The 27,095-nt window shown below is 51.0% G+C and overlaps 1 protein-coding gene and 1 long non-coding RNA gene across 3 annotated transcripts in view; one reads left to right on the forward strand and one right to left on the reverse strand.

Moving 5' to 3' along the window:
• Rnf213 (ring finger protein 213) overlaps positions 1-27,095 on the reverse strand; it is a 101,574-nt gene that overhangs the window by 63,900 nt on the left and 10,579 nt on the right. Inside the window, exons 4-17 of one of the 2 annotated variants that reach the window (XM_013078126.3) lie at positions 22,423-22,908; positions 22,094-22,216; positions 21,387-21,559; positions 20,777-20,929; positions 20,187-20,386; positions 19,153-19,433; positions 18,407-18,666; positions 16,920-17,117; positions 9,584-9,803; positions 9,078-9,133; positions 7,598-7,751; positions 5,099-5,248; positions 2,397-2,486; positions 1,598-1,720 (exon numbers count right to left, since the gene is read on the reverse strand). In XM_013078126.3, the coding sequence (XP_012933580.3) occupies positions 1,598-1,720; positions 2,397-2,486; positions 5,099-5,248; positions 7,598-7,751; positions 9,078-9,133; positions 9,584-9,803; positions 16,920-17,117; positions 18,407-18,666; positions 19,153-19,433; positions 20,187-20,386; positions 20,777-20,929; positions 21,387-21,559; positions 22,094-22,216; positions 22,423-22,908 (2,667 nt within the window). The remainder of the gene's footprint in view (positions 1-1,597; positions 1,721-2,396; positions 2,487-5,098; positions 5,249-7,597; positions 7,752-9,077; positions 9,134-9,583; positions 9,804-16,919; positions 17,118-18,406; positions 18,667-19,152; positions 19,434-20,186; positions 20,387-20,776; positions 20,930-21,386; positions 21,560-22,093; positions 22,217-22,422; positions 22,909-27,095) is intronic. The other variant, XM_021241141.2, reaches the window with a different exon arrangement.
• On the forward strand, positions 8,092-13,626 carry LOC110345083 (uncharacterized). Its single transcript, XR_002388145.2, has 4 exons — positions 8,092-8,232; positions 12,751-12,915; positions 13,045-13,243; positions 13,357-13,626. It is a non-coding gene; the product is annotated as an uncharacterized LOC110345083 (long non-coding RNA).

The raw sequence follows: 27,095 nt of genomic DNA on the forward strand, positions 1-27,095 counted from the left end.
AAAGATAATCCATACAATGCAAGAGAATATTGGCACAACATATATCTGACAAGAGATTTACATATGGAATATATAAATAACTTTCACAGTCAGGGCCAGGGATTTAGCTCAGTGGTTCCGGCGCCTGCCTCGCAAGCCCAAGGTCCTGAGTTCGATCCCCGATACCAAAAAAAAAAGAACTTTCACAGTCAATAAAAACACAACCTAATTAAAAATAGGCAAAGATCTGCATAGCTATTTCTCCAAAGAAGATATGGAAATGGCCAAAAAACATATGAAAAGATGCTTGATATTATTACTCATCAGAGAATCAAAACCACAATGAGATTCCCCCTCACACCTACCAGGGCAGCGGAAATCATCCAGTTAGATAGCATGATCTGTGAGGATGGGGAGATGCTGGAAACCTCCTACAATGTTGACTGAAATAGGAAAGGCCCAGCTGTGTTGGAAATTGGTCTGAGAGTTCTTCAAACAATATAACAGAATTACCGTATGATCCAGCAAATCCACATCTAGGAAGGGAATTTCACCAAGAGAAAAGGAAAGATATGCCCACACATAAAATTATACATGAATGCCTACACCAGAGTATTTATAAAGCTGGAAACAATCAAGATATCCATCAGGGGACTAATGGCAGAGAAACTCTGTACAATGTGGTACATGCATACACACTCACACACTGTTGTGGTTTCATCCTTATGACGGTGAATAGAGAAATCTCTTACAGAGACAGAAGGCAGACCAGCTATTGCCAAGCCTGGGCGACAGGTGGATGGAGGGGTGAGAGGTGACAGATAAGGCAGGGGGATGGGGTTTCTTTCTGAGGTGAGGAAAATGGTTTAAAATGTCTGTGATGGCAGCTATACACTTTTGTGAATAAGCCCAAGCCCAGTGAACTGTAACTGTCAATGGATGAATAATGAATTAAACAAAATAAGGAAAGGAAAGCCTCATAGTTATTAGCTAGTGGAAAAGATTAGGACCCCTTGTTCCTGGAAGCTGATGACCTGTATCTCCAGAACTATTTTCTGGCCAGCTGGGAGCCTGGACATGCGGTGTCCTGAGGGGACTGTTCCTGCCAGCCAGTGGGGAGATCTATTCCCACTTGGCAAAAACAAAAAACAAGAAAACCCTACGTGAATTCGTAGCATGTTTTTTGTTTGTTTTTCTGTTTTGCAGAGGATCAAACCCAGGGCCTTCTGCACAACAGGAAACTGCTTTACCACTCACCTAAACCCTCAACCTGGACAGAACCTGTTTGGTTTCATTGGTTTTCCCTCCAACAATGTTTTGTCAACCTTTGGAGTCTTTCTGGCCATGCAGGCCAGGCAAGTGTCAGCAGACGACCAAGCCAGCAAGCTGTGACGGTCCTAACAGGCTCACGTGTGGAGTGGCCTGCAGAACAGGCTGCGTCAAGGCCACACGTGGGCAGCTGTGGCTCCACCCAGCACAAACAGCCTGGCAGTGGGAAGTGGGGGAGGGCACTGGGTTTCAGCGCCTCAGCCCCAGGCAGGCAGGGGGACACCTGGGGCCCAGCCCAGGGCCTCAGAACCAGCAGGGACAAGGAGCCCAAGCAGAAGAGACTGGTCACCTGGCAGGCGGAGTTCACAGCTTCGAAGACACAATTCTTGAAGCTCCTGGCCACACTGTCGTCAGGGCTGGTGGCATCCCACAGAGTGCTGCAGAAGGCAGAGATCTGGAGGCGGGGCGTCGCCTGTGGGCGCAGAGGGGCGGGAGGCATGTGGGCCACCAGGTGAAGCACCCAGTCCTTCTCACCTCCCCACCCGTTCCCACGACTCTGACCTCCTCATCCCACCAGATGCACATCCTCCCTGCTCCCCACCATCACAGGAGCAAAAATAAAACAAACTGTCTTTTCTCCCACTCTGCACAAACAGCAGCTTGGAAAATAGATACATTTTGAGAAGGAAGTCATTTTCCCCTGTGCTTCCATTTCCCTAAAACACTCCCTCTGACAGGTACATATAAAACCTTCACCATGTAAGAACTGATTTTTCTGGGGTCACAGGCCTACATCCAAAATGAAGAGCACTTTTTATGTTTTCTCCACTGTCACCTTGTTTTATTAAGGCTCCTGTCACCCACAGACCACTTGGAACATGTGCCTAGGGGAGGGCTTTGGCCTGTTATGTTTAAGGCCCCCTGTGATGGCAAGGTCTTGTTGCCATATTCCCCTCAGGGATCTCACACTAGAACTTTGAAACACACCAGATCGGGAACAGAAATACACAGTCATGGTTTATCGAATCCCTTGCACAGCCAGACTGTCCATACTGATGCACCGTTCACACCCACTGGTCCTTCTCAAGTTCTGGTCTCATTGGCGCCCCTTCAGCCACCCCGAGAAGAGCATCCCTGATGTCTGGTACCTGCTTGAGTCTCCCTTCCATGTCTCCCAGCAGTGACCTTTTCCAGCCATGGGCCTCAGGGAAGTCTATGTCCACCAGCCGCCGCCAGATCTGCAAAACCAACCGTCAGTGACAGCCATCAGGACACCTCTGTGCTATTGGGTTGTCCTACAGAAAGGCCAGACAGCCAGGTGTGGGGACACACATGTGTAGTCCCAGCTATTCAGGAGGCTGATGCAGGGGGATTACTTGAGTCCATGAGTTCAAGGCCAGCATACACAATTTAGTTTAGACCCTGTCTCAAAATAAGTCAGGCAAGTTGGACATGGTGGCGGTGCACACCTGTAATTCCAGCACTCCAGGAGCCTGGGGCAGGAGGATTGCAAATGTGAGCCCAGCCTGGGCAACTTAGTGACTCGGTGAGACCCTGTCTCAAAATTTAAAATTTTAAAAGGTATGGGTAATGAAGCTCAGTGTAAAAGCCCTGGGTTCAATCCCAGTGCCAATCAATCAATCAATCAATCAAAGAGCCAGGTGTAGGGGCACATGCCTATAATCCTAGCACTTGGGTGCCCGAAGTAGGAGGATCACTGCAAGTTCAAGGCCAACCTGAACTACATAGCGAGACCCTATCTCAAAAAGCAAAACAAACAAACAAAAAAGACCAGTCACGATGGATACGGGGAACCGGACCACACAGATGCCTGGCTCTGGTCCCATTGTCATCACTCGTGAGTGTCAGCGGCTGGTCAGAGTGGAGCAGCCCACGTGGCCTTGTGAACCCAGGCCCTGGACTAGCAGCCAGCACTGCCCTTCCCTCTGCACAACTGGTTTGACTCTGAAAGGATTTCTCACCAGTATTGTATTTTGAAAAACTCCAAACTTAAAAAAAAGTCCACGAGGACAGCAGTGACCCATGCATCCTTTTCACCACAGTCCTGCTTTTCTCAGTACAGTGGCTTCCTCTGTCTGTCTGTCTCTCTCTTCTCCCATCTTTGCGGAACCACTTGCGGGTGAGTGGCAGACTTTGTGACACTCGTGCGTACACACCGGGGCAGGTGTCGCCATCACCCCTGCCCTGCCGCTCCATCTGGGAGAACACCCAAGACCTGACAGAGTGTGAGCTGCCCGCCCCGTGCCTCCTTCGGTCCACTTATGCTCTGAATGGACCAGGGTCCAGATGGGACACACACTCCATCGTGTCTCTGCCTTAGAAAAGCACCCTGGCTTTTACTTTTATGAAGTCGACAATAATGAAGCCCTCAGGCTATTTCGTATGCTGTGTCTCCATCCGATGTACTCATCATTTTCTGGTAGTTAGGGTACCTGGGGCAGGAACACTACAGGCTAAGCCTGGGGGAAGGCACTGTGGGCAAGTCTGGCAAAGCTGCGTATCTGGACCGCTCCATGATCCCCAGCTGAATCCCTCGGGTGCCTCTGCCCCAGCCTGATTCAGCCAGGCCACACCTTAGGTACGGGGCGTGGTCTGTCGGGTTTCTCCATTGTAAAGGTTCTCTCTTCTCCAGGTATAAAAATGAAACCTGCACTATATTCTTGCCTCAATCAGTCGTTACTACTGGGTTACAGGGTGTGAATGTTCTGGTTTTGTATTTTTAGTACTAGAGATCAAACCCAGGCCTTTCACACTAAGCTACATCCCCAGCCTTTTAAAGAAATTTTTTTACTTTTTATTTTGAAACAAGATCTCACTAAGCTGCTAAGTTCCCCAGACTGAGCTCAAATTTGTGATCCTCCTGCCTCAGCCTCCCAAGTAGCAGAATAACATATTAACACTTCAATTTCATTTGGGTGGCATCTGAAACTTCAGGTAGCAGGCGGGGAAGGATCATCTCATCCTCAATGAATACCCGCAGGCTGGTGCGGGCAAGCCTCCGCCTTGGTGGAAGGGGCCTAACAGAGGCTGCTACAGGCGGCTGAGCACAGGCTGGTGTCAGCTGTGGGAATAGGGGACGGCCACTGGCGCAGGTGGCCGAGGAAGGAGACTGCGCTGGCCAAAAGGGCAGCCCCCGTCACTGGCCTGCTGTCTCGTGTGCCTTGCAGTGCTGTCCCCAGGGGCCACACAGCTCCAGTCTCCGAGGGAACAATGTCTCACGTGGCCACTGACTCATCCCTCAATGAGATCTGCGCAAGGAGGAGGGGACCCCCAGGCTCCCCAGAGCTGGAAGAAAGACCTTGCTGCTGTAGGGCAGAGCCTGCCTGGTGGCGAGGGGCAGCCAGACCTCCGCCTTCGCCTCCCCATGCTTGGTGCTGTCCAGGGGGCACTGCAGCTCACGCTCCTGGTTCCCACGGCCCCACAGACCAAGCCCACCAGCAGTTCCTCCTCGCTCTACTCTGGGGGGACCCTCTTGTGGAATCTTCTCCATGTCCAGCCTCTCAGGGTGAAGACCCTTTCCTCAAGGCAGACTCAGTTTCCCCAAAAACAGCTCCTCCATGAGTATCTGCCTTGTTTCCAAAGCCAATGCACCTAACTGAAAGCCTCCGTCCTAACACAGACCCCTTATGTCCTCCAGGCCAGCCCTACCCAGAGGTTCTGTTACGCTTGGGGCCACACAGACACCTGCGGGTCCACAGTGATGCCCCCTCCTTGGGCGGCACACTGAGATTCAGGGCAAGGCTCACAAAGCGCCCGGCTGCGGCTCTGCTGACAGGTGGTGATGGGTCACTGTGGCCCATGCCGACTCCCAGTGCCTTTGGCAGCTTACCTTAATCTCCGTGGGGTAAGAGAACATGGCAGCCGACGGCACTGAGTACAACATGTTCATTTTCAACACTTTCCTGAGCCAGCTTCGAGTGGCAGTCAGAGCACTCTGGAACACAGCCCTGCTGGCTTCTGCCCCTGGGCCTGCAGTGTCCTGTGAGGATGTGAGATGGTTACTGGCTCTGTTCTGCAGCTCCCTCATCCCTGCCAGTGCTCAGAAGCCTTGTCCAGAGCCCACTGGACAAGCATTTTGTTCTTCCCAGAAGCCTGGGCACGGGCTTGTGTCCTCTGATAAAGGTCCCAAGCACACTCGGCCTCACCAACCAGAGTCCTGCAGACTGGGTCCCCAGGAGGCCCTGTCTCATCCAGACCAGGTGTAAGGAATGTCCCTGGACACCCAGAGCTTCCAGAGAGCCCGGGCCAGTGGGCCATGCACTCCACATGATTAAACAGCCGTCTGCCGGCCAAGAGGTTGAGCAGCCCTCTTCCCAGGTGCTCCTGGGAAAGGCAATGCCTTCTTTCCTCCTCCGATCTCCACCGGAGCAGAACAGCCCCCTCTTCCTATGTAAACTCACCGCACCTGGCCCTGCGTGTCTCCCTGCCCATCCCATAGCCCTCTGCCAAGGTAGGGAGGAAGGAGTGGGAGGAAGGATCAGGTGGCCCGGAGGGCAGAGCGGGAGGTGGCTCGGAGTCAGCATGACCCGAGGAACAGGGAGAGCAGGCGGACTTCACAGTCAACTCTCAAGTGAAAGCAAAACGTACTGCCCCTTGCTTAAGGTCCCTAGATGGCATGGCAGCTTCCAGAACGTTCCAGAAGCCTCAGGAGGGTGCACCCATGCCTTAGGCTCATCCGCAAGCACACTGTGAACTCGAAGGATGGTGTCAGCTATATGCAGCACCAGTCTCGGGGTCCCTTGCACCCAGCACAGGGCTGGGTGAGGGTGTCAAGAGGCAAACTGACCCAGAAAAGGTGGTAAGCCCCAACAAAACTCCAGACCCAACCCCCTCAACTACCACCATCACAAAAACAGGGGGGCCAGGCTGGTGGCACACGCCTGTAATCCCAGCACTCTGGGAGGCTACAAGAGGATTGCAAGGTGGGATGTAGCTGGGTCAGAAGGCCCTGGGTTCAATCCTCGACTGAAAGAGAAAGAAAGAAAAAAGAAAAGAGAAAAAGAAGCAACCTAAAGGAAGCACCCAAGGCTGCACTCAGAGGACCCCTGGATGTGTTCCTTTTCTCCACCTGAGCGATCAGCCTACCATCCCACCAAAAAGCCAAACCCTTGTCCGTCGAGTCTGTTTTGTTCAATTTTAGTGATACAAAGGTTTTCTGTTTTTATGGCATAGGTAGTGTACTTGCTCAGTCACTATGGACTTGACTAACCCTAGATCTCAACCAACGATGAAGACAATAATTTCCATAGAAAAATAAATCCTGTATAACCGCCACACTTCTCAGACACAATTTACTTGGAACCTGCCTATGATGGATTAAATAGTGCTTACTCATGAGTGCTTCCTTTACCAATAAAATTAAATCTGAAAGGGTTTCTGTTTTGTCTTGAAGAAAAATTCGAAGGGATAAGGTTAAAAGATTAAGATTTAGTGATCACTTTCTACTAAAGTCAGAGTTTTATAATAAGGTTGAGAAACAGTCTCAATATAAAATCCTACATCACTTTCAGAGAGAACCACAGAACACTCAGGTGAGTGACATCACAGCCATGAAAAAGAGCCCCTCATGTCACGGCTCCAAGGATGGGTCGAAGCCACAAAGGTGAGAGGAGAAAACCAGGCACAAAAGCCTGATGCTCAGAGATGGCCACGGCTGACCTGTGCAGGGAGACAGCAGAACACAGCTCCTTTTGGGGTGTGAAGGGCAAGGGCCCCATAGAGACTGGGACCACCCTGTGGTTTGGAGGTAGAATGTCGCCCAAGAGTCTCCTGTGTCCGGAGGCGGACTTTGGAAGGTGACCGGGTCATGGGGCGCTACGCGCATCAGTGGGTTCATCCACTGCAGAGCGCAGAGCTGACTGTGCTCTTAAGAGGTAGGGCTTGGTCCCAAGAGGCGGGTCACTGGGAGAGACCTGGGAGGGTGTGTTCTGGTCCCTGGCTCCTCCCTTCTCTCTCTGCTTCCTAGTGGCCATGGGTTGAGCAATTTTTTCTCCTTCACACCGTTCTGCTTGGAGCTAGCCAACCATGGACTGAATGACCATGACCTGAAATCGTGCGCTAAAATAAAGCTCACCTCCTTTAAGCTGCAGGTGTTGGGTATTTTGTCCCAGTGATGAGGAAGCGACAAGGACACAGGGATACAGGGGTGCAGAGCTGTGTGTGTGGGATGTGCACTTGGCTACTGTATGATGCTGCCTCACCCCGGCCATTGTAGAGGGAACTGGTGCATTTCCTTTTTTTTTTTTTTTTTTTTTTTCCTTTTAAATAGAGGCTGCTAGAAACTCCATACCTCCCTGAGCACAGTATTAGAGGTACTAATTCCACTTACCTGTAGTGGTTGAAGTTTAGTCATCCTGCAGATGAGCTCTGCAGATAAGGCCGGGATTTCATAGAACCTGTAGTCTCCCGTGCTGCTGCAGACACCTTCATGCAGTTTGAGGCACAAAGGCAGGTAGCACTGCACCAGAGTCTCCTCCAGAATTCTACCACGGAGGGAGAGGAATCACCAGCGTCACCCAGAAGAAATGGGAAAGCAACGCCCATTGTGACCAGCCCTTTCCCTTTGAGACCTGCAAGTAAGGCCTTCCTCCAACCTGCTCTAGAGCCCTGCCTGGAAAACTTCAATCATCATTGAACTTGTAATTCAGAGTACAAGGGAACAAAGACCTTTTTTTTTGCCTCTGTAGTCTCAACTGTTCTAACCAAAGCAAGTTAAAATACTTGCAACCACACGCCCTTATTCTGAAAAAGAGCAAGGGATGTATACCACTCATTATGAAAATACTATATACACCTGAAAATCAGCTCAGCTTCCAGGCAGGGAGGGGTTAGAGCAAGAAACACGTGGGGTGTGTGGAATTTCATCCAACCCCCGTGGACCTGATTTTGTGTTTACTGACAGGAGTTCGGAGAGGGTGAGAGCAGGGATACAGAGGCCCTTGGGGCAGCTCCATGACGTCCCAGGTAGGTGATGTGCACGGAGACCTGGTGCCCACCTGCAATGCACACACACCAAGGACCCGGGCAGGGGACACCGGAAGGGACAGGAATCCCAAAACCTCGGTCCTTGAACACACAGCTCTGTTCTGCATTCTATATGCTGTCCCTCCAAGCAGTAGTTGGCACACAGAGGGACAAGATAAATGATTTCAGATAATTATGCAGAGCCACCTGAGATTTTCATTTTAAAGGACCTGACTTGCAAAAGACCTATAAACACTAAATGTTAAAAAATGCAGGACGAGGCCGGGTGTGGCAGCAATTTCTGTAATCCCAGCACAAGTCTGAGTTCCGCCTGGGCAACTTCGAAACCTGAGAACTTGTCTCAAAAGTTAAAATACTGGGCCAGGGATTTAGCTCAGTGGCACCACGCCTGCCTCAAAAGTGCAAGGTCCTGAGTTCGATCTTTGACACTGCAAAAAAAAAAAAGTTAAGATACTTTTTAAAAGGCCAGGGATGTAGATGACAGAGCTCAGAGTGAAGGCCCTGGGTTCAAATTCCAATACCAAAGGAGAAGAAAAATAATGCAGGACACAAATATAAATATCCACAAAGATGACGATCATTTAAAAACACATTAAAACACACGGGAAACAAGACCAGATGGAAACAAAACAAAATCTCAGCAGCTGACAGCTATCAATTCCTTGTTAAAAAATTAAATGATTACATTGGTAACTTGAAAAGAGAAGGGAGTGTATATATTCGTTGGTGACCTTTCTGTCCTGACAGCAAGTGTGAGACACTGCCAATCAGCAGGGGTAACAGGTACCACCCAGGAGAAGGCTGCACCTGCCTTTTCTACTTACACGCCATGGTAAGTGTCCACGAGTTGCAACAGCTTCTTAAAAACATTCTCGACATCCTAGATCGTGAAGAGAAGGGGAAAGGACAGATGAACCACCGCATGCTATCCTGGGAGAGGCAAAGCTGAATGTACCTGAACAGTGTGTGATCACTTTCTTCTACCTACAGACAGGACTTCGAGTCCCCAAGCACCAACCTCCTGTCTCACCGATAAAATTCAGGATGTAAGATGACACCATTTTCTACTCCCAAAACTTTGTAAAAGGAGAGGCAGCAGCGAGGAAGCAGGTCCTGTCCACAGTGCCTGCCCATTCCGCCTCACACGGTCGTACATAACCAAAGGCCATTATTCTCTTCAGTTGTATTTAGCGAAACAAAACAAACTTAGAGAAATCAAACTTTGGACCCTAAAATATGATGGCCCCTTCTGGCTCTCTTATTTCTCAGTGCTTCCTCCGACCCCATCTGTCCTCTAGGAGAGAATCACCAGCCCCAGAGGTTCACACACCGCCACATTTTGGTGAGAGATCTGAAGTTCTGCCAGCCGATAGTCGAGCCCCAGGAAACAGTCCAGCACGTGAGCGGGCACAAGGGTCAGGAACTCGGTGGCCTTTTCTATGTATTGAGCCAGGGCTCTCAGAGGCAGCAAACTAAACCAGGACCGGAAAAGGTAGTCATCCACATATAGCAAATGTTTCTTCTTTTCCACAAACTGCAGCAATTCATTCCTGAGTAAGAAAACAGCAAGAGAGAAGGGCCTCAGTGAGACCACAAAGGAACGCAAAGCCAAGCCAAAAAAGCTCAGACTTTAAACATGATTTCAATGTCCCATGGAAATGAAACACAAAGAGCAGCGTCTTAAGAATTTGCTAAGATGGAGGAACCCTGTGGGTGCTATGTGGAGTGGAGGCAGCCACCACGAAGGGACACACACTGGGGGATTCCTCGGTGGTCACACTCACACATCAGAAAGTAGGATGGTGGGGGTCATGTGGGTCGGGAACAGAGTTTCTGGAGATGGAGGGTGGAAACAGCCACACAGCCAGGTGATGTGCATAATGCCTCCAAGCTGAACGCTTCCAAGAGCGTCACATGCTCAGTTATGTATGTTAGACTAGAATTTTAAAAAGAAGAATTGAGGCTGAGGTGTAGCTCAGTGGTAGAGGGCTTGCTTAGCCATGCATGAGGCAATGGGTTTGATCCCCAGCACTGCATACAAAAGAGAGAGAGAATTCAGCAGGAACGAGGTCTTCTGATGAATTCATGAGTATCCTGGATTAAACTAAGCAGATGAGCTCAGTGAGGGTCTGTAAACAAACAAGGCTGGTTCTGCAGCTCTGTACTGGAGACCCAAAAGCTTGACAAGTAAAAAATTAACAAAGCAAGGAAGTGACAGAGGTTATGAAAAACATCCGTACAGGTTCACTATGTACTAAGGGCTAGGTACAATTTTTTTTATTTTTAGTGCTGGGGATCGAACCCCAAGTCCTCATGCCTGCTAGGCAAGTACTCTACCACTGAGGCACATCCCAGCCCCTCAGGGTCACTTTTACCTGGAGGACAGGTCTGTAGCACCGTGCTGTCATTTTCCAATGTTAACAGCTAAATTTCTTCTAGATGGTCTACACATCTTTGAAGGACACTTAAAACACACACTTACATAAATAGTTTTGAGGTGGCTTTAATTTCAAAAGGTTCAGATAGTAGTGAAGAAACAAGAACTCAATTTAGCTTACTATTTTAATCCCTAAAATCTTCAGGTTTGCTGCTAGCGGACTGGGGTTAGGTGATGAGTTCTGGAATAGTTTCTTCTACAAAAAACAAAGTAAATGGGGGGGGGGGGCTAGGGATTTAGCTCAATGGTACTGTGCCTGCCTCACAAGCGCAAGGTCCTAAGTTCAATCCCCAGTACCAAAAAAACAACAAAACAACAAAAAAACAAAGTAAATGGAGGTGGGTAGGTTACCTGTCATTAAAATGAGTGGTAGTATTTTCATGTTCAATGTAGACCTTTTAAATTTAATTGTTATACTTAAATATGATTTTGTTTTGACTTTCGCTTTTCTGCAGTGCTGAGGATGGAATGGAGGGCCTCATGCCTGCTAGCCAAGTACTCCACCACACCACTGAGCTACTACTTGCCAGCCTCTCATAATTTTTCTTTTATAGGGTGTGCTTTCTGAGTCTTCTCTAAAAAATTTTTCTTGCCTGAAGATTAGGCTACTTAGAAGTCTGCTATTAAATTCCCAAATGTTTAGTGATTTTGCAGATGGTTTTCCTTCTGCTCACCTGTAGTTAAGGAACATGCTGCCACAATATGACATTCTTTCTTTTGTACTGTTTTGCTGTGGCACGGGTGAATGAACCCAGGGCCTTTGCACTGAGCTACATCCCCGACCCTTTTTTACTTTTTACTTTGGGACAAGGCGTCTTCTAAGCGGCTAAATTGCCCAAGCTGGACTTGAACTTGCAACCCTCTTGCCCCCGCCTTCCAGGGTGCTGGGATTACAGGCACTCGACACCATGCCCCGCTCAGTGTACTTTAACACCCTTCAATGTGTGGAGTCATCCAGCCCTGGACGCAGTCCACCTCTGCAAGCCCCAGGAAAATCTGAGACGGGCCTGTGCCCTGCAGGTGTGGGGTGGCGTGGCCTACAGGTGCGGCTGGGTCTGCCTGGTCAGAAGTGTTCCCACACCTTCTGTATCTACCCCACTGTTCTGTCTGGTATTGGGGAGGAGCGCGACACCCCAGAATCATGGAATCACCTGTTGCTCTTCTCATCGCTTCCAGTATTGGTTTTAATCCCACCCCCCACCCCGTCTGATGCACGTTTGTCTCCACATATTTGTCCCTCATCCTCTGTGACTCTAGTCTGCCTCTTCAGCTGGAGAAATGTGTATTTCCTAGCTTCCACTTTATCTTTTGTTCAACTTTGAATTTTGCACTTGACGAGTCCTTTCTCCTGCATGTGCCAGAGCAGTTTTGTGTGTGTGTGTGTGTGTGTGTGTGTCCTCTGGTCCCCACCCAGGAGACACCCGGCGACATCCCAAGACATAGGTGATTTGAACACCTAGGGGAGGGAGGTAAGCCTGGCAGCTTCTTGTAGGTGGGGACCAGGGCGTCACCTTCCCAGATAGGCACCTGTAATCCCAGCCCATGGGAGGCAGAGGCAGGAGAATAGCCACAAACTTGAGGTGAGCCTGAGCTACACAGTGAGCTCAAGGCCAGCCTGAACTACACAGCTAGACTCTGTCTCAGAAAGCCAAAGCCAAAAGCAAAAGCACCCTCCCATACCCAGAACAGTCTCATCACATGGAGCAATCCAGTCCCAAACACAGCAGAACCACAGGTGCGAAACCATGCCCTCCAGCTATAATAGCCACTGCTTTTTTAAAGTTAATTTTTTTGTTTTGTTTTTTGTTTTTGGTACCAGGGATCGAACTCGGGACCTTGCGCTTGCAAGGCAGGCGGCAGATAAAGGCATAAGCAGAAATCTGCTATTTTATGGTACAGTTCAATGTTACCTAATTCACACTGTTTGGCAAATAAACACCAGAACGCTGGCTGTTGCACACACTCTTTCAGTTTCTATGAATTTGATGACTCCAGGGACCTCATATAAGTGCACTCACACAGCCTTTGTCTTTTAGTGGTCTGTTTATTTCTCTTCGCAGAATGTCCTCTGTGTATGTCCAGGTTGTAGCATGGGCCAGAATTTCCTTCCTGCCATGGCTGAGTAATACTCCACCGTCTGTGTACTGAATGAGAATAGTCCTCCTGACCCGAGCCAGAGCACTCCATCTTACAGCGGCCACCTCCAGGTGTGGGTGGCAGGGCAGGTATATCACAAGGTCACTCCTCCCAGGCTAGATGGCGCTTGCTGAGACACTGGAATTTCCTGGTAACAATGGGGTGGGTCCCAGGGACTCTTCTTGCTTTTGATCCTGTTTTTACTGTATTTAAATCAGTACCCTGGAAAACCAGTAGCCTAGAACAGGGGTTGGTGACTTCAGCAGTGCAGCAGCCCACAAGTTGTCCACTCCTCTACAGAAGCCCTGAAAATGCTCACCTCACAGGACTTGTCCGCGATGTTCTTTGCTCTGTTGGCCCCTCTTGGCTTGCAGGCAGATGTTTCCCCTAGGTCTCTCCAGGAAATGCATGCGACAGGTATGTATTTTGTGGACATTTGTGTTGCCTCTAGCTTTTGGCAACTGTGAATAATGCTGCTGTGAACTACAAGTGTCCAAGTACCTATTTGTGTCCTTTCTTTTGCCTCTTAGAGATACGTATCCAGAAGTAGAACTGCCAGATCTTGTGGGAAGTCTATGCTTAATTTTTTTGGTGATCCATCATTTTCCATATCCACCAGTGATGCACAAAAGCTTCAGCTTCTCCACATCCTTGCTCTTGCTAGTTATTTTCTGTTTTTGAAAAATAGCAGCAGGCCAACCCACTCTCCGGTCCCCCTTCTGTCTCTCTTAGAAGCTTTCTTTCTTTCAATAAATTTTTCCTACTCTTAACCTCCATTGTTCCTAGAATTCATTCTTCAAGTTTAGAGAACATGAACTCTTGTTTCGGATATCTAGTAGGTTAGGGAGTTACATCTTTTCCCCTATATCATTTCAGAGGCCTTCCACTGAGATCACCAGTTGGAGGCTGGAGGTCTGATATCATCATCCTGATACCATGTGCTCTTCAAACAATGATGCCATATGCAGCGCTCACCACTGGCCCCTGCTGCTGGCAAGCTGGGCATTTACCAGCAGCTGTAGCCGGGAGGCTGAGCTAGCCTAGTCTCCTCAGACCAGCCTCGGTGACATCTGCCCATGAGACCTGCAGAGTGACTGTGAACAAATATCTGTAACTGAGGAAATTAATTCTTGGCCAATGCTGACAAATCTCGTCACTTGTGGAATGTTTTGTTTTTCCCACAAGATGTAAAACTTCCTGAGGCAAATATCACCCATCCTCCATCCCCCATATCCTCATAGTACCTAATAACATGGTCTCGCACAAAGCAAAAAAAAAAAAAACAAAAAGAAAAATCGCAGCAGTCCTAATGGGTGTGCTGTCGCGTGGTGGTTTTGATTTGCATTTCCCTAATAATACATGATGCTTAACACCTTCTTGTGTGCCTACTGGACATCTGGGTATAACTTCCTCGGGGTAACGTTTATCTACTTTTCTTTCTCATTTTGGAAAAATACACATCTTTTACTTACATGCTAGTAAGTATTCTTCAAAAATATTACATTATTTCAGGAAAAAAATAAGATTTACAATCGTCTACTTCCAATGACTTTTGTACTCCTTGCATATATTTTACTTTTCTATTGTTATATCATGCTCCTTTGTAGTTAGTTTTACTTGATACAATCAGGAGCCCTTTAAAGAGATTTAAAGTGCGTAGAAATTCAACAATAAGAAAAGCTCCTTACTAGTATTTCCAACATGTCTCCCTTCCTGGGCTCCTGCAGTCCCTTCTGCACACGGCCTCAGGTCTCCTTGGGGCACAGAGCCTGGCGCAGTGAGCTCGGGTACAGCCCTGCGCGAGCACTGTCCTGGCTACGTGTGCTGCGCGGCCCAGTTCCGTCCACAAAACTTCAGGCCGCATTTCCTGTGGTCAAAGTCTGCTGGAGATGAATTCTTTCCATTTTCATTTGGAGAGATCTCTATACTCCTATTCAGTTTGAAGGTTATTTTTTGCTGGACATACAATCCAAAATTGACAATTTTTTTCGTTTGGTCGTGTGTTTAAATTCAGGACACCAGAGGTGGCCCACTGTCTCCCGGCCTCTGCCGCTTCCAACGAGAAGTCCATCGCCACGTTCCCGGATGCAGTGTCTCCCCAGCGGCTGCTGCTTTCTTATCTTTGGTTCTCAGCGAGCTGTGACCATGCTGTATACATGTGTGGTCACTGTATTTGTCCCGCTGGGTGTCTGCCAAGTTTCCTGATTGGCATCATTATCAAATATGGAAATTCTCAGCATAAACCCTAAAAATATTTCCTCTGGCTTTTTCTTTTCTGAGGCAGAAGGATCGTCACACGTTTGAGGGCAGCCTGGGCTACACAGTGAGTGAAGGGCCAGCCTGAACTACATAGCAGGAGCCTGTCTCTAAATTAATTAATTAACTTAAATATGATTTTGTAAGAACATATACTGATTTTTTTTTTTTTTTTTTTTTTTGGTTTTTGAGATAGGGTCTCACTATGTAATTCAGGCTGGCCTCAAACTCAGGGCAATCCTCCTGCTTCAATTTCCTGAGTGCTGGGATTACAGGCATGTGTCACCGTACCCACCATGACATTTTAAAATATGCACGTTAATTAATTAAATATTTAGGGCCTGCAGTCTAGTCGGGCTTAGTTAGCATGCTTAGGGCAGTGGGCTTCATCCTCAGCACTACAAAATAATAATAATGACGTTAAGTATATATCTGAATAGGCCAAAGCCCAGGTATCCAAGTTTTCCCGAATACTTTTCCTGGTAGTATTTTCCTGTGATGAGGGGTAGTTCCTTCTATTTGGACACACATCATGATTATTCCTCTGCTATAAGACAACAGCAAGAGAAGGTACAATGGCCTACAACATGCAAGGTATTCGACTCAGCAGTTCGACTTGCAGGAATTTATGTCAAGAAAACAACTGGACAGGGAAGACAGGAGGATGCTTATCATAGCACCTTTCATAGCCAGGAGTGGTGGCACAGGCCTATAAGCCTAGCACTGTGGGAGGGTGAACCAGGAGAATCAAATTGAGTCTAGCCAGGGCACCCTAGCAAGAGCCTGTCTTGAAATAAAAAATAAAGTAAGGTCTGAGGATCAGGGAGGTAGCTCAGTGAGAAGGCCCTGGGCTCAAGCCCAGTATCAGAAAAAAAAAAATTTTATAAACTGAAGCTGCAGAAATAACCCAGATGCTGACAGGGAATTGTCTAAACAAAAGTCGGCACATTCTTTGAGTGGGATTTGCGGCTGTCAGCACCCTAACACTGTGGACGTGTGCACACTGACATTCAGTGGTTCACAGGGGCCGGGAGTGGAGCTTGGGAGTGGAGCACTTGCCTAGTGTGCGGAAGGCCCCAGCTCCATCCCAGCACCCCACACACTCACAGATAAGCGATGCATAACTTTTACGTAAAAAACTAGGTTGAAAACAATAAATACTGCATATGTAAGTATATTTTATTTTATTTTATTTTTATTTATTTATTTATTTTTTGGTACCGGGGATCGAACTCCGGTCCTTGCACTTGTGCAGCAGGCGGCGAAACCACTGAGCTAAATCCCCAGCCCTGTAAGTATATTTTTAAAATTATACATATTCTTTAAACCCAGGGCCTTTGCATCGAGCTATATCCCTAGCCCTTTTCATTTTTTATTTTGAGACAAGGTCTTGATAAAACTCTCGGGCTGAGCTCAAATTTGCAATTCTCCTGTCTCAGCCTCCCAGAATTCTGGGATTTCAGGTGTGTACCACTACACCCATCTAATAACTATGACTATGTACATTGTCATCACTGTTCTCTTAAGCATGTGAAACCCCAAGATACCCCCATGTGGACAGAACAGGGAGATACGAACACCACAGTGTCCACGAGTACCCCTGGGCTTGTTGGTCACTTTGCATTTTTCTTTGTAGCTTTTCTGTTCTACAGTGCTTACAGAAATCACATTACTTGTCTCAAGAGCGGCAAGGTAGAGTGCCCCACCGGAGCTTCAGGACGGCTATTCAGGGGCTGGCCTGCATCTCAGCTGTGAGTGCTGGGCCACCCCCAGCACCACAAAAAGACAGAGCTGTTATTCTAATATTTGTTTCTCTAAGAGCAGCTCCTCAACTTACTGATAGGTTGTGTCTTCCCGAAACTTCGAGAAGGGGATTCCTTCCAGGGCCGCCCAAGTGTCCTCCAGGTGGACCACTGGCTCGTTCTTGGCAGGGGAGAGCTGCATGCAGTAGTGCAGGACCGGCAGGGTGCCCAGCCATTGGTGGACTCCCTCTTCCATGCACTGTTGGCACAGGTTTACCAGGTACTCTTGCCACCTAGAAGGGACCCAAGATGCCATGTGTCAGACTGTCTGTGGCTGATGTCCTGGAGGGGAAGTGGCCACCACCTGCACAGGCACAAGAGCACCCTGCAGGGCTGGATGGCATCACCAGCCCAAGAGACACAGGGGGCAGGGAGACTCAGGGTGCTGGGCCCCACCCCGGAGCCGCGTGCTCACTAAATCCCCACAACAGACTCCCACGGGAATCATTGCTACCACACTGGATGGCAGAGGGACATCAGTGTGTGGATCCTGGCTAAGGATCCATGCAGGGCCCCGAGGGTAGATATCAGCAGAGCAGGGGTTTGGACCCAGGCTGTCTGGCAACAGTGGATCTAAATACAAAAGAGCAACTTCCTAACTGCAGGGGCCCTGCCTCTAAACACCATATGCCCCATGGTCCACAGTCGCAGAGTATTAATGCATCCCAATCCTTGCTAACACCGGCACTGATTCCATAGGAGTCCTTGCGACTGTTTCTCCTCCTTTGCAAAACGTACAGCGATTCCCTGGGGCTGGGGACGCGAGAGGCAGCAGCCAGGTGTCTCAGAAGAGCTGCTCGGGAAGGGCTGCCCAGAGAAGCTTGCAAGTTACACCCACAGGCAACACTGTGAAAAGCCCTGGTCCTGGCCTCCCAACCATGCAAAAGGCTCGTCACCACCAAGCCCTCCACGGCCCAGCAGTGGCCATGTGCTCCCTGAACTCTACAGCACAGGCAGAGCTGGGGAGCATAGCCTGTGGCTCCCAGAGGCCCTGAGCTGTCACCTGCAGCCAAGCAGGGAGCCTCAGCACCAAGATGCACAGATACAGTGCGTGATGCAGCAGGAAGCTTTTTTTCTTATTTTTATTTTATTCATGTGTTTCGCTAGAAGGTTCTTGATATGTTGCCAGGCTGGACTCAAACTCCTCGGCTCAAATTTCCTCCTGCTGCACCCACTGCACCTGGCTTCATGAAGCTGTGTAAAGAGCAGCATATTCAAGAAAACAGAGAGGCTAGGCTGTGTCTCTAGGCAGAGCGCTTGCATGGATACGTGTGGACTCAAGTTTGACCCCCAGGACCATCGAAGGGGAAAAAAAAGAGAAAAGAGAACATAGAACACAGTAGTGTGAAAAATAAGGCACACGCCTGGAAAGCCTAAAATGACAGGAATGAGTGGCGGAATGGCAGGTAGCTTTCCTTTCCTCTTTGTGTGCTCTTAGCCATTCTGTGCCAAGGGCTTGTCTTAGTGATCAGACAACCACCAAAGTAAATAGCTATAGACCCCTGACAACAGACAAAAATACCTCTCAGTTGTGCTGCGGAAGTGGTCTAGGTCGCTGTGCAGGGCGTCTGGTGAACAGGCAGCAGGGACCAGGAGGTAGCTCAGGAAGGAGATGTCAGATTTGGACAAGGAAATGTGAATTTTTCCCACTATGGAAAGGACAATCAGGCCCATCCGCAGTTTGCTCTTCACCGGGGAGTCCTCAGGCAGGGCGTCCCCATCCTTGCCTTTCACAAACGGGGCCATGTGCTTCTTCAAATGCTCCCACAGGTGTTGTTTCACCTGAGCCCAGGAGACAAAGACCACTCACGAGCCACGCAGTGCCTGCCTCAAAGACCGGACAACAGCTGGGCAGAGCACTGAGTGCTGTGAGCACGGAGAGCCTAGGAGAGTCCCCGGCCCACTCCACCTCCTGCTACCCCAGCAGGCAGCCTGCTAGTGCTCAGCCTGAGCCCCGCGGGGAGGGTCTTAGGCACCTGGATGCTCATGAGGGTCCACTGTCTAACGCAGGGACAGCTCCAGGTCACCTGGGCCTTCTTTCCACTCCACCCCCGGCCAGGTGAGAAATGGCACCAAAGTGTACAAGAACCAGGACGGGGAAAAGCGGGAGGGAGAAAGGTCCTATGCAGTGATGTAAGGAAAAAAGGGACAGAACAATCTCCCTGCCCCATCTGTGCCTGGCCACTCCGTCGAGGGGTCACCTGCTCTAGCAGGTGGGGGACACTTTGCCCACAGCGGAACTGCTGCAGACAACAGGGAAGCCCGCACCTCCTTCTCCGTGTACTGCAGATCACTCCATATCTCCTTCTTCTCTTGGTGAACCACAGGCTCTCGGACAACAGAGTAGAATTGCAGGAACTGGTTGAGAAAGGTCTTCAGGTTGATGAGGCTCCAGGTCTGCAGGACACTGAAGATGCGGTCCAGCATGACCACAGTCGCCATGTGCTTCCCAGCCACCACCTCCTTCCTCGTCCCATCAGTGAACCAGTCCTTGGCTTTCTGAAACCTCCCAGGAGGCTTCATGCAGACGTCATCATATTGATGCCATTCTAGGACGACAGCAAGGACAATGTCATACTCAGATCATGAAAGCCCACGAGCTCAGGCCCTTCCTGGATGGCAGTGACTCTGGGGAGTGGCCGAAGAGAGAAGAAAGGAAGGAAAACCAGAAGACTCCGATAAACTGAGGCACCAGAATGCACTCTGTTGGCCACACCTGGTGAGCCCCTGTGTGGAGATGCCTCACACAGCCCGTGAGGATAAGCCTAAAACCAAGCCACGGATCTGTGTAACCAGGCAGCTCTGCACACTTGGTATATGGGCCCCTTAAAACAGGACTGCGTGCAGGTCGCACACTTAGCACAATGACTGCACGGCTCCCCAGCACTGAGCACCATCCACAGTGACTGACATGGTGCAAGCGCTATTTCCTGTGTGTGCTGGGAACGATGACACACCCCCGAAAGACGGCGTAGCTTCCCTGCAGCATGGAACCCTGGGCAGGTGCCTGCTGTGGGGTGAGGCTATATTCATGGCTGTTCTTAGGACTGGATGGATTGCAAGTTCCAGTCCAGCCCAAGTAACTTAGCAAGACCCTATCTCAAAAATAAAAACTTTTAAAGAAGGGATGGAAACGTAGCTCAGCACAAAGGTCTTGGGTCAAGTCAAATCGAGCTGAGAGGGGTCCAAATGCCTCTACACAGCCAAAGACACACTTTCAAAGAGTGTTGCATGAACCATCAAGGCAGAGGAGGTGGGGCCAGGTCAGAGCCAAGAGCACCAGGAGTGTGGTCAGGACTCACCTCCTGCAAATACCAGGTGGGCCGGCATGTACAGACAGCGGTTGACATGCTCGCCTTTCTTCTGCTTCTTGTAGATGAATTCATACTCCCCGGAGTCTTGGCCTTTGACAATGACGTACTTGTATGGGATGGGACAGTTCACGCTCTGCTTGGGAATGACCATGCTGCCCTCGATGAGACACTCATTCTCCTCTAAGACCCTGTGAATCAATGAGACACTAGGAGGTTATCCAAAAGTCACATCAGGAACACCTGTAATCCCAGCACTTGGGAGGCTGAGGCAGGACAGCCACGAGTTCAAGGCCAGACTGAACCCTCTCTCAAAAAACCAACAAAACGAAACAACAACAACAAAATGAAACATCTGTCTGGGAATGTCAGCTCTTCCCCAATAGATGCCAACCCACAATACATGTCTGTAACAAAGCAGTGACCAGCCAGACCTAGAGGAAAGGCCAGTGTGATAAAGGCAGGCATGACAGGGAGGTTTTGTTTGAAATACTCATTTTTTGGCAATTTAAGAATGTCATCTACGCCCTTGGTGACAGGGCTCACTTACACCCACCTGAGCCAGCCCTCGGTATACTCACTTGGTGCAGTGCATCTCACACGCATTTTTCCATTTTGGCCTCCCAAGTCCATCACCACGCACAAACACTCGGTGGCAGCTGGGGTCAAATGCAAATTGCTTGGCGATGATGGCGTGGAAGTACACGGTGACTCCTTCCCCCGGGCCCAGCGTGCTGGGGAGAGCAGACCGGGAGGTGCTCAGCTCACTTGTCTGTCCTTCAGGGTGAGCCGGTTCACATGCAGGCACACGTGCACGCGCGCGCACACACACACACACACGAGCACACACACAGGCACCGTCCTTGCGTCTCTACTGTGCACTGACACACCAAGCAAGAGCACAGCGATGTCCACGCCCAGATACACCATGCACGTCCAGCGACCTCCTCTCTCCCTTTAGAAGGGAGGCCAGCCCTGCCCCGTCACCGGGCAGCCCAGGAAGGACTCTGGGACTCTCCTGCATTCTCAAAGGCCATGTGGGCTCTGGGACCCCAGGGATGATCAGAAAAGGAGAATTTGGAACAGGTGCCCTGGCCAGCCCACTTATAAGCGGTTTCCCCAAAGATGAACTCGATGGAGGTGTGGAGGGGCGTCCCCCGGGGTCCCCTTGCTCAGGCCTCCCAGCCCTACCTCGCTGTGACCTCCTGCGTAGTGGTGCTCTGGTTCCTCTGCTCCTTGTTTTTCACAGCCACTGGTTGAGCTCTGTTACTCTCTTCCTCCTTCCTCACGTCTTCTAGCTTCACATTCGCATTTTCACTGGTTTTTTCCCCAGCAACAGCTAACTTGCCCTTGGCTTCCACTCTCTGGAACCCAAGCCAAGCCAAGCCAACTGTTAAGGCCAGGCCTTGTGCTGTCGCCTGTTATCAATGCATCACACAGCTTCCAGGGTGGCCCTGTCTTTCCCTGCTCTGAACCTTCCAGGGTCTCCGGTCTGGTCCAACCCCATGGCCTCCAGCCCTCCAACCTCATGCACTCAAGGCACCAGCTGCCTTCTGCCCTGAGGACAGGCCCACACCCCACCCAGGGGCCTTGGCACACACCGTTCCTTCCGTCAGGGCAGGTCCCCAGGTAGCCTACACTCACGCCCTGCTCCCGCTGGTCTGCTCCACAGCACATCCCAAGGCCCTGGCTGACCACCCCGCTGTGGGACCAACCTTCCCTCAGAGCATCACTGGCACCTGCCCTTCTCCACGGTACTTCTCTAGTGAGCTCCAAGCAGGCAGCACCACGTCCCCTGACACTGCACCCCAGCACCCCGCAAACGCTCCCAGAGAACGTGTGCAGGAAGGGCTGCAGGGGAACAGCTAGGGTAGGCACAAGGGGATGCAGGCCTCTACCTGGCAGGGCTCCTTGGGCACAACGGGGCTGTCTGGTGGCTGTTTGACTGTCTGAGTCTTGCCCTGCATATCCTTGATGGCCTTGTTGGCTTTGTTAGCTGGCTCAGCTGTAGCATTCATTCCCTGGGAGAAAGCGGCCCCAGCCCCTGAGTCATGGTGACAGAGCAGCAGGGACAGACTTGGACTCAGTGGCATACGCCTCAGCACTGGGAACAAACTGAGGGGATGGGAGGCCAGCAGCCCCCTTCCTGCCCTCTAGGGAGCAAGTCCCAGGCAGCAGGGGAGGTGGCGGGCATGTCACTCACTCCAGCCACCAACCCAACACTTACTCTGGACGCTGGCGACTCTGCCTGCTGTCCATCCTTCTGTGCTTCCTCCTTGGACCCACAACCGTCCCTTCTGGACTCAGACTGCTGAGTGACATCCGAAGCCGCAGGGTGGTCTTCAGAGCCAGAGGCAGTTGAGCTGGACCTCTCCGCAAGGGAGCCTCGGTCTCCAGAGGGCACGGTGGCCCTGAGGTCCTGCCCTCCCGGGAGCTCCTGGGGCATGCCTCCCGTGGCTGCCTCAGGCCCTCCGACAAGGGGGACAAGGGGGTGGCCACCCTCCAACGGCAGCAGCCGCCAGTCCTGGGCCTGACCAAGCTGGCCAGCCGGGTCACCCTGCGGGGCTTGGCTGTGGGGCGTGGCTGCATCCAGAGAGCCAGGGCTTGAAAGCAAACTTTGACTTGAAGAGTCAGAGAGAGATGAGAACCAGGAACTCAGCTCCGAGGAATCAGACATGTTCTGATTCTTTTTCTTCTTTCCCTTCCTTTTACTCTAAACAGAAAAGACACTGATGTTACTTCTTCCATTTATCATATGCTACCCAATGTTTCCTTCCATCTTTCAAGTGCCTTAAGCTTGGCTTGGCCAGACTCTCACTTACAAACTCTGTTACATCAGCAATTTCTTTGTGATATCGGGAGTCTAACCCAGCGCCTTTGCACTGAGCTGGATCTCCAGCCCTTTTTTATTTTTTAACTTCAAGACAAGGTCTTGCTACATGGTTAAATTGCCTAGGCAAGGCCTGAGCTTGCAATCCTCTTGCCTCAGCCTCCCAGGAATACGGGTGTTCAGCAAAACACCCAGGTGATTCCTTTATCCTGGACTGAATGGAACAGAGAAACAAAGACGGGGCATGGCAGAGCTGAGGAGCACGTGGTGTGGGCCATAACCTTTGTTCTGCTGCTTTCACACCTGCACCCCACACATTATAAACACAAAATAGGGTAAAGAGGAAGGATATGGGAATGTGCAGGCGTCCAGGGTCGCTGCTGCACCCAAAGGCACATCCTGGGCCCAGCACAAGCATCCTTCCCGCCTTTGGAGCCAGCAAAGGGGCCTGCGAAGCAGGTGTGGGGACCCTGGGGCCCCATGGGTGTGGCACTCTAGAGAGAATGCCCTCCAAGGCCTGCCACACAGACAGGTGGCCAGTGGGTGCCTGTGTGCCACCCCACACCCCACTCTTGGGGTTAAGATATCTGGAAAGGGACACGGCCAACAAGGCTTCTTCTGCACATAACGTGCAGCCACTGTCCAGGTCAGCCTGCAGCTCCCCCAGAACCCTAAGTGATCCCCAACAGCCGTACCCCGATGGCCAGCACACTGTGGGGCATCCTCGGCCCTTGAATGGTGGCTAAGCTTTTACAGACATGGAATTTAATACAGAACCTTCTCCAGCTTTTGAGAGCAGCAAGTCGCGAGGCAGACCTCACCACTGTGCAGAGCAGCCACCGGTGTGGGTGCCCACGAGGCTCCCAGGGCCACACTGTGAGTGGGAGGCCGGGGCAGCAGTGGGGGCATCGGCCCCACAGCACCTTAGGGTCACCTGTCAACCCCATCCTCCCACTCCGCACCCCGCATCCTGTGATTCCACGCATCTGGGGGCTCCGGCTCCATCAGCTTCCCGATGCTGCCAAGTCCCACTGAGTCAGACGAGCCTCGGGCGATGTGATGATCACCCGCCACCCCCTTCTCCATATCCTGGTGCTCAATGCAAGCGGCCTCACTTCACAGCCAGCTCCTGAGCAGTGTGGGCTTCTGGAGGTGCAAGGGCACCAGCGCTCCATGGGGCCCCCATCCCGCGGGGCGGACAGCAAAGCGCGGCAAACGTTCACGAGGGACTCTCCAAGGACAAAGCAGGAAGGATGGCATCAGGGAGGCCAGAGAGCTCTCAACCCAGAAGGCTCCCTGGAGGAGGTAGCACGGGGCTGGGTCTAAAAGACGCTGAAGCCCAAATCTGAGGCTTCATCTCTTTCGCAAAGACTCTTGGGTTATTTTGGCTGAAAAGAAGCCTTGTCTCCCACGACTTCCTGCTCACCCAGAATCAACACTGAGGTCCAGCCAGGTGCGGTGATGCACACCTGTAATCCAGCACTGTGGGAGGCTGAAGCAGGAGGGACGGGGTTGGAAGGAGGCCGTGTGCTGGCCGAGTCCTCACACAAGTGGATGGAGACTGATGCCCACTGCCTCAGAGGTGGGCTGTGAAGCAGCAGAGGCCCACATGGGGAGGCTGATGTGACAGCTTAGACCTCAAACGTCCCCGGAGTACCATGTGTTTGGAAGGTGACTGGATCACAGGGTGCTATACTCCTCAGAGGACCCGGTCCCTGGTGAGTTCATAGCTGACTCGTGTTTGGAGCTGGTCACTGGGGGATGCCTTGGAAGGGTGTGTTCTTGCCCTGGGGTCCTCTCTCTGCTTCCTGGCCATCCTGCAGCGATCAGCTCTCCTCCCCTCGGTCCTTCCTCCACGCCCCTCTGCCAAGCCATTTTCGCCTTGGAGCCAGCTGACCATGGACTGAACTCACCGACTACCTTCCTTGAAGCTGTGGGCATCAGGCACTTCATCTCAGCAACAGGAAAGTGACTAACACCGCCGATAAGTAGGCGCTGGGTACTCCCACCTTCCGGCTGCCAGGGACCAGCTGGTTCATCCCCACAGCAAGGCTGGTCAGAAGGGCTGTACAGATGCACTCTGAGATACATCCTCAGCCTTTTTCCATTCTGTGTTTTGAGACGGGGTCTCACTAAATTTCCCGGTCTAAGCTTGAACTCACAATCACCCTGCCTCAGCCTTCCTGAGTGCTGGGATTATAGGCCTGTGCCACCATCCCCAGCCAACCAAAGATTCCTGATGATTGAAATAATTAGACCTCAAATTAGGTCATTTCCCTCTTACACACGTAGAAAATAAGTCCAGGTGATCGATGTTCTACTGCTTGATGACATAGCTATCAGTTCCTGCAGATGTACTCAGGCCACCACAGAGCACAAGTTGAGGCATGGTACAGGCAGACTCCCCTGTCACCAGGTCCTGGCCCTCCAGACATGTTAGAAGCATGGTCCCTACCATCTGTCCTTCAGGTGGCAGACCTTAGGGACAGTTGCCAGCTGCCCACCCCGTGGAAGGTGACTCAGAAGGAGGGGAGCAGTCACCAGGAAGGACGAGAAGCCCATGGCACGTGGAAGGCCCCTGGGGGTAGGACTATCCCCTCCCCATCACATGGGGGTTGCAGGGACCACAGTAAGTGCAGGGGTGGCCCAGAGAGACCCTCTGAGGGACCAGAGCTCAACTGCAGGATGAGCGAGGATGGCAGCTGGCCAACCGCCCAGCCTGTGTACCCCAGCCACATGGCGCCAGCAGCTGCTGCCCACACGCTGCTGTCGCTCCCCAGGGCTGGGGACAGAAGCCAGGATGCAGCACATGCTAGGCAAGCGCGCTGCAACCCAGCTCCACCCCCGGCACCTTTTTAATGAAACTAAACTCAACCCTGAGAGGCCAAATGGCACCGGTTAGGGCAGCCACACGCTCACCCTCCTGATGTCGTTCACAGCTCCTCTGTCTCTTCCTCTGCCCACTGCCTTCCACACCCGACCCACCATTCTGGAAATCCATGATGTGACCAGGTCTTTCACGAGACTTAACAAAGCAACACTGTTACTAACCCTTTGTGAACACCTCCTGGCACGGCCTTCCCAGGTAACAGTGTCGTCTTCTCGGACCCAGAACCTCTGACATTTATATTGCCACAGCAGTGTTTAGAGGTTTTATATGACACTTAGGAACATTTGCATAATTTGACACATACAGCATTCACGTATATTTTCTAGAACTCTAAAGAAGCGGTCTTGCATTAAAATACGTAAACAGCCTGGGACATATTTTCATGTTAGTATGAGTTGGGAAGCTTCTTTTTCCAAATGGTGAGCCTGGGGTTCAGCCAGTGCCTGCCTAAGATGCCAGCTGTCACTGTTTTCCGGGGATTCCTGTCACCTGTGTCTGCTCCTGCAGGGTCTCTGCCATTGCAGGGTTGATAGCTGTGCTACCAGTCTCCATTGCTATAGGTATTCTCACCAACTGACAGTTCAGGTGGATTTTAGAATATTTTCGTCAACTTCCAAAGAGAGCATCTCCTTCTCGGAGCTGTATTATTTTTCTCTATGATTAATCATTTCATTTAAGATACAAGTCTGGGGCAAGGACAGACAGCTCCTCCTCGGTGCGTCCGATTCCCCATTAGCTCAGGCCCTTCTTCCTCACATCTCAGCCCTCTATTGTACTGTCTGTTTTGCACTTTGGGGGGTGCCGGGGATGGCACCCAGAACCTCACAGCTATGAGTGCTCTGCCCTGACTGGGGCCCACACCTCTGTGCTATGCGAAGGGCTTGCCACTCAGCCCTGTGTGCTGTGCTCAGCAAGGGCCACAGCAGGGAGCTCACTGCCAGGTCCAAGCCACAGAGGAAGGACACACCTGGCTCCCAGCCTTCCACCTTGGCCTGCGCGGATCCAGTGCAGAGCCTGTGCTGGCACTGGACTTGTGGCCTTCTTACCCAGAGAACAGCAGCACCCTCCGCAGCAAGGCCAGAGTTCAACCTCCCGGGGTAGCTCGAGGCTAGCCTGGTCTCCTCACCAGCAAAAGCACTCTCACTGCACCCCATTTGGTGTGTCGGAGACAAAATCTTGC

This window comes from Heterocephalus glaber, unplaced genomic scaffold, assembly GCF_053883595.1.
Source record: "Heterocephalus glaber isolate CG9 unplaced genomic scaffold, H.glaber_assembly_v1.0 deba00000937, whole genome shotgun sequence".
In the NCBI taxonomy this organism is placed as follows: Eukaryota; Metazoa; Chordata; class Mammalia; order Rodentia; family Bathyergidae; genus Heterocephalus; species Heterocephalus glaber.